Consider the following 7349-nt stretch of genomic DNA (forward strand, 5'->3'; position numbering starts at 1 on the left):
CTCAGCCTCCCAAGTAGCTGGGACCACAGGCGCCCGCCACAACGCCTGGCTATTTTTTTGGTTGCAGCCATCATTGTTGTTTGGTGGGCCTAGGCTAGATTTGAACCTGCCACCTTAGGTGTATGTGGCTGGCGCCTTCACCATTTGAGCTACAGGCACTGAGCCAGAAACCAAGATCTTAATTTTAATTAATTTAAGTTTAAAAATCCACATGCAGCTAGTGGCTACTAAATTGGGCAGCTTTAGATCCTCCTTGGTATGGAGCCTTTCTACCAAGGAAGGAAAAGTTTCCTCATTAATTCAGCTGTTATTGGCCCTTGTCTTAGTCTTATGACTTAAGGGACTGGCTATAATGGGATGGGGTACATTATGAACTCGGAGCCACAGAGAACCCTGCATAGCCCATCCCTGCCTAACTTCAGAGGGCCTAGGAAAATTTACTCTGCTATAGGGAGTGGAACCAGAAAGCTTATTCTGTAGGCAGCCCCAGACTAAACTGTTAAAATCTAGGCAAATAGGGAAGCTAGGTTCTCCAGGCCAGCTTTGCAAACCCAGACAGCATCAGAGCTGTCTGACTGCTATCTAAATACTTCTATAACCCAGAGTTATGGAGCAGGAGATAGGAATTTGATAGAAACAATGAATTAAAGGCTCTAGACAAGGGTCATCTGCAAAATCAGATAGCTCTGTTTACAGGACAAAGTGTCAGACAAAGTTCAAAACTTTGTCAAGCCAGTAAGCATCATTAATAAAGGAATACTAGAAAACCAGAGGAGAGAGTCAGCACGCAGACTCCTCCTTCCCTCAGCGGTGGCAAGGGCCCTTCAAAGTCTTGGAGAGTTGCTCCCAGCTTAGCCTTGAATGTCTTTGTGCCACAATTAGGTAGGTGGCAATAGGGAGATGTACCCCAGTGTAGAAAAGTGTGGGGGTCGGTAGTCCACCCGCTCTCCCTTTCATTGATGGGGCACCTTTTCTTTCGTTCCTCTTGGTACCCTGGGCTCCTGTGACTTTCATTATTTTAAACTATTCAATAAAGTGATTTATTGAAATGTCTATCTAAATGTGAATTAAGCTTTATGAGACTTTTCATACGAATAAATTAACAAGCCAGACAAGTTATCTCAGTAGACCATTTGTCCTGATTTGTTGGTCAGAAAATATGGCCACCATGTGCCTCAGGTCTGCAAAGTGAGTGAGAAAGAGTGTGCTGGGACAGGCCATGGAGCAGCAAGGAGGAAGTGGTCCATTCTGGACAGGGAGATTAAAGGGCACTGGCAGGTTGGAATGAAACTTTTTTATCCCCCCAAATGGCAAAGAGAATAATTCAGTCTCTTAGTTTCATGGCCTTTTAGTATCTCACTGCATCTGAGATGCAGTGAAAGAGACTACACTTTGTAGCTAGGCAGGCAGAAGCTCAAATCTGGGCTCTGAATACAAACCCTAAAACCTCAGGGGCAGGTCTCTCTGAGCTTCAGTATTCTTGTCTATAAAACAGGCGTAATGATATGGAGGCTGTGAGAAAGAAGACAGTATAAAAGATCTAGCATAGTGCTGGCATACAAGGGACTCCTAGGTCTTTCTTGGATTGTCAACTCAGAGCCCCTCTTGCCTTGTAGGCTGAGTTCAGAGTTTTGGTTTTCTCAAATATGTGATCTACATCAGAATCTAGATGTAATAAAAACAGCTTAGTACTCTGCTGAGCTTGACTGTGTAACATTTATTTCTCACAACTTCCCTGTTAGGGAAGTATTGTTAATCACTCCACTTCATAAATTTAGAACCTGAGGATCACAGATTTAGCCAAGGTCACAAAGCTGGTCAGTGGTGGAGTGAGGATTCAAATCCAGACCTGCGTGGTTTAATGCCCATCCTTTGGAGGGCCAGGCATCCCTGCAAATGGTTTGGTTGCTTGGGATTTCCTCCCCAGCCAGGAGCCCTCACCTGTGTAGCTCTTCATCAGAGGGTGAGTACTTAGCAGTGACATCAGCCAGCTCCCCAAAGATCTGCTTGCTGTAAACGGTGAGGGAGGATAGCAGGATTAGTTCCTGCCAGGTAGAGCTCAAGAGGCACGTGTAATCCTTGATTGAGAGCTCACAGAAGAAAGGCAGTTTCTTGATCCAGGCAATCTGCCTAAAGAGCAGCTCGTCGGCCAGGCGGCAAAGTAGGGCAAACAGCTCTGCCTGTGTCACAGCATATCTGGGGGCAGGGACAGGGGAAAGTCACTTCCATCAGCCAGAGGGTGAGGGCATACAGAGAGGATACTCCTAAGGGCACAAAGGGTCCCTGGCAGCAGGGACCCTTGCTCAAGGATCTTCAGTTCCCTTTAGTTCAAGGGTCTGATAAAGGGGCAGGACTGAGGCCAGCAGCAAGTCCAGGATTGCAGAGGTGGGTTTGGTGAGAAAAGGCTGCTGTGGAGAAAGGAGGCTTAGAAATCTATGCAATTATTAGGGAATATGACTTTCAATATTGGTTTCCTCTAACGTTCCATTTTAGAGAAAATCCAAGTGATTCCTGCCCTTGTTCTGGCAATGAGAACTCCAGTGGGGTGGATCTAGTACCGCCCCAATAACGAGACTGGTACAAAAATGAGCTTGGGGCCAGATGGCTAAAGGGAATTGAACAAGTTCAGCCGCTTTCCCTGCTCTCACTGCACCCTCTGGTGGTGAGTTCAGGAACCACAGTTGCTCAGTCTTTCCTTTAAACTACAGCTAGATGGCAGGAGCAGGGTATTTCTCAGCTCTGGGATAAAGGGGGTCTCTGAAACAGACTCAGTTTGCTTGCTTCCTCTCAAGGCCCCTTGGCAGGTTTTTCCTCACACCTCTGCATCCAGATTTATAAAGTCTGTGTGTGGCCTTCTTGTGGCTGAATACTTGACTCTCTTCTGAAATTGGAGGCTAACTTAAGAAATCTTAGAGTGGTTCTCAACCTTCCTAATGCCACGGCACTTTAATACAGTTCCTGTGGGTTGCGACCCACAGGCTGAGACCCGCTGTCTTGGAGTATCTTCTGGAAGGTCTAAGCTTGACAACATTCAAACAGCTTAAGTGCCAGGCCAGAAGAATAATGGGTGCACCTGAAGGTTGAATTACTATCTATCCAGACTAAAAGTATTCTTTTTGCCCACAAGCCTGTACCTAAAGTGGTCACATACCACCAAGTTACCCAGGGGTACGCTGGCTTTGGGTACAGACAGGCCATAACAAGTTATGGTCTTGAGCCCCTTGTTCAGGAGCTTAGACTTGATACACAATTATTCATAGAATTACAGCTTATTTCTAATACCAAAGCATTCAGACTCATCTTAGGGCCTTGCTTACCTATGCATAAGAAGCAACAAAGGTCCTTCAATCCCAATTCCAAGGTAACTGAAAAGTAACCCCAACTTTGTGAGAAAAGATGCCTAATGAAAAAATGAGGGACCACTGGAAGCATATATTTGTCTTCTGATAAGCGCTTGAGTCATTATCCTCCTGACTCACTGTGAATTTGGGGTATAGTAAAAACAGCCAGGGATGCAGGTGGGTGTGGGGTAGGAAAATTTTGAGGCTTAAGGGGCCAAGCAGGGCAGAGCTCACTTACCCATCTTCGATCAACATGGGTGTGCCCAATGGCTCCAGGTCCTCCGCTGACACCAGCTGGTGAATAAGACTGTATGACTGGGGATCCAGGCTGCGAGCTTGTGGGGGCAGAAGTGGTGAGTGGCCAGAATAGCTAAAAAGGTGTGGTATGTATTGATAATGTGGAGGCACAGACATTCCCATGTACTGTTCCCTGAATGCCATGAATCCATTTAGTTCCACAGACCTACTGGAGAGAAAAGTTTTATGTCAAGTGGAGGCATGGCAAGTTTAATGCTCACGCAAAGGAAATGAGCCAGAAGGTGACCTATGTGTTCTCTGGCCATGAGGTCTGTGTCTTCATCAAGCTGGGGTCATAATTAATGGCTACCTGCATGTCTCCCCAACTAAATTCTCATCTGTGAGACAAGGATCTGTACAGATACAAGAATGCGGGGCTCACCATTGGATACTCGGTGCCTGGCAGAGTAAGTCCTAAATAAATATTGGTTGAATAAATACGAAGAGTTTTTAATGGATACAATGATGACAAAAGTGGTGTCTGTATTATTTTACTGCTAGGAAAACTAAGGTAGGCAGGATGCAAAGTGCCTGGCTAGGCCACAAAACAAATCCAGCACCTAGCAAGAAACTTGGCATGTGGCAACAAGCCCCTAAATAATTAAAGGAAGGAACTAAATAAGGAACACCTGAATGGGATTAAAGTTATAATTAAATCTAAAGAGAAGGCAGATTCTTATCTTCCTCCCCTTTCTTGGAGAAATCTAGCCACTCTGTCAATTAACTTTTTAAATCTTCTAGCTTTTACCTATATGTATCTCCTATAACTGGGGCAGGCAAACTTTGGCCTACTGGCCAAATCCAGCCCCCTATCTGCTTTAGTAAATGAAGTCTGACTGGAACACAGCCACACTCACTGGTTTACACACTGTCTATGGCTGCTTTTGCACTACAAAGGCAGAGTTGAGTAGTTGAGACCTAGACTATTAGCCTGTAAAAAATATGTACTATCTGGCCTTTAAAGAAAAAGTCTGTCACCTTTGTCCTATAAGAAAGCTTCACATCTAGGGAAAATCACTATTAACAAAGTTTGGCAATCTCTTCCCACGTATAGTGTACATGAATATTCTAGGCAATTGAGAACACACTATAAACACATGGTACATTTTATTTTCCATTGCACACATTATGCTATAATGGCTTTTCCATGTCATTAAAACATTTTTTTTTTTTTTTTTTGAGACAGAGCCTCAAGCTGTCCCCCTGGGTAGAGTGCCATGGCATTACAGCTCACAGCAACCTCCAACTCCTGGGCTCAAGCGAGTCTCTTGCCTCCGCCTCCCAAGTAGCTGGGACCACAGGCGCCCGCCACAACGCCCGGCTATTTTTTGGTTGCAGCCGTCATTGTTGTTTGTCGGGTCCAGGCTGGGGATTCGAACCCGCCACCTTAGGTGTACGTGGCTGGCGCCTTAGCCGGTTGAGCTATAGGTGCCGAGCCCATTAAAACATTTTGTAAATGTAATTATTTAGTGGCTTCATAGTATTTAATCCAATAAATACACTATGACTTACATAACCAATTCTATGTATTTTAGTCATCTAAGTTGTTGTTGATTCTTAATGTTAATAATGTTTTAATAATTATCTTTGTGCACAAATATTTGCTCCTAAGTCAGATTTCTTTAAGGGAATGCTTCTCAGTTATTGAATTAAAAGGTAAGTATGTACATCTGAAAAGTTTTTGATATAGATTGCCAATAGTTTTGAAGAAATGTTGTACTAGTTTACATTCCCTGAAGAGGTGCAAATGACTGATTTTATCTAACAGCCAACTGCATATTATCATTAAACACTACCAACACCAAAAACTTTGCCAATTCGGTAGGCAAAAATTTAGATAATTTAAATTTGTATTTCTTTTTGTTAGTAAGACTGTTTATTTTGTTATATTTCTTTTTAGTGAATTACTTATTCATATCTCTGTACAAAATGTTTTCTTGTTAATATTTATTAAATCATAATATCTTTAAAATATTATATATTTATTATTATTATTTTTTTGTAGAGACAAGAGTCTCACTTTATCGCACTCAGTAGAATGCCATGGCATCACACTGCTCACAGTAACCTCCAACTCCTGGGCTTAGGCAATTCTCTTGCCTCAGCCTCTCGAGTAGCTGGGACTATAGGTACCCACCACAATGCCTGGCCATTCTTTTGTTGTTGTTGCAATTTGGCTGGGGCTGGGTTTGAACCTGCCACCCGCAGTATATGGGGCTGGCGCCCTACCCACTGACCCACAGGTGCTGCCTGAAAGTTTTTTTTTTTTTTGAGACAGAGCCTCAAGCTATAGCCCTGAGTAGAGTGCCATGGCATCACAGCTCACAGCAAACTCCAACTCCTGGGCTCAAGCGATTCTCCTACCTCTGCCTCCCAAGTAGCTGGGACTACAGGTGCCCACCACAACACCCAGCTATTTTTTGATTGCAGCCGTCATTGTTGTTTGGCAGGCCCAGGCTGGAATCAAACCTGCCAGCTCAGGTGTATGTGGCTAGTGCCAAGCCAAAATATTTTTGCTAATTTTATAATTACTAAAATAAAATATTTTGAAGGAAAAAAAGAAAGATTTCTGGGAAAATGAAACCTTCCCTGGTTTGGTAGCTGAGGCTCTATTTCACATCTAACAACTAACTAAAGATGCCATGGTTGAAACAAGGTTCTAAGTTGTATTATTTCATGGCAGTAAATTTGAGTCAATGGCTTAAAAACCCTTCAATGTTTCCTAAAATTTATAAAGTTAAAAACATTGATGCCTGTCAGACAGAGAAATTATAACTTAATTCAATGCTGTCAATGCGGTTTATTTCAGTGATAAAATAAATAAGGGAAGAGAACTACATTTAAAATATTACTCTGTTAGGTGAAGAATGTATGGGCATTCTATAAAGCTATAAAGCTATAGCTAAGTGCTATAAAGCTATCAGTGTGCGGAAGAGACCACTGATATTTTCAAAGTCTTTAGCAAAAGGATGGGCTGGGAAACACTGTTTTGAATCATCTTAATCCCCGCCAAAGAGCCTGAGGAAGCCAGAGTACAACAGTAGGGAAGCTTGGCCAGAAGTTCCTTGTGGGTCGACCCTTTGGGGAGTCCCTAGATAATGAAGCTGGCACAGAGTCTGCCTTAAAGCTCACCTGGAGGACAGTGTGGAGCCTGGTGAGGGCTGGTTGCTCTCTGAAGCCCTGTTTCCAGGGGAACTATGGTCACTGTCACCATGGTTGCTCCAGTGATTGGCCTCTTCTTCAAACTCTTGCCCAGACATGATCCTTTCAATTTCTTCTTCTGATATCTTAAACAAGGAATCAACACATGTTAGATTGGGTGCTCAGGACACTTCCTCTGTTCCTGCTTCAGGACTGAGAGCTTAATGAAGTCTCATGGGAATTCCCAGTACTATCCAGAAGGAAACTTAAATTCCCTCTCCTTTACTCCTATATTCCAGGTCTCTCACTAATCCCAGGATGTCCCGCTTGCCTCCCAGGAACCTGTCCCATCATGGCCTTCCTCCTGTTCAATTATCCTACTCTCAAGCCACAAAGCCTCTGGGTTCTTCAACACTCCTCTTTGTCCTTGAGTCTATTCTTTCCTAAACCTGAAACACCGTTCCTCAATGACAATCTCCTACTAGCTCTTTAAGTTTTCTTCAGAGAAGTTTCTCTTCAAGTTCCTTGCCCACCCTGAGATGGGATCACTTGTTCTTTTCTTTTTTTTTT

General features: G+C 43.5%; 1 protein-coding gene across 2 annotated transcripts in view; it reads right to left on the minus strand.

Moving 5' to 3' along the window:
- NR6A1 (nuclear receptor subfamily 6 group A member 1) overlaps positions 1–7349 on the minus strand; it is a 65995-nt gene that overhangs the window by 10525 nt on the left and 48121 nt on the right. Inside the window, exons 4-6 of one of the 2 annotated variants that reach the window (XM_023510543.1) lie at positions 6771–6925; positions 3580–3804; positions 1942–2196 (exon numbers count right to left, since the gene is read on the minus strand). In XM_023510543.1, coding sequence (XP_023366311.1) covers positions 1942–2196; positions 3580–3804; positions 6771–6925 — 635 coding nt within the window. Of the gene's footprint in view, positions 1–1941; positions 2197–3579; positions 3808–6770; positions 6926–7349 lie in introns of both variants that reach the window. The other variant, XM_023510542.1, reaches the window with a different exon arrangement.

Source organism: Otolemur garnettii, unplaced genomic scaffold, assembly GCF_000181295.1.
Source record: "Otolemur garnettii isolate 467f Iridium unplaced genomic scaffold, OtoGar3 scaffold00014, whole genome shotgun sequence".
NCBI lineage: Eukaryota > Metazoa > Chordata > Mammalia > Primates > Galagidae > Otolemur > Otolemur garnettii.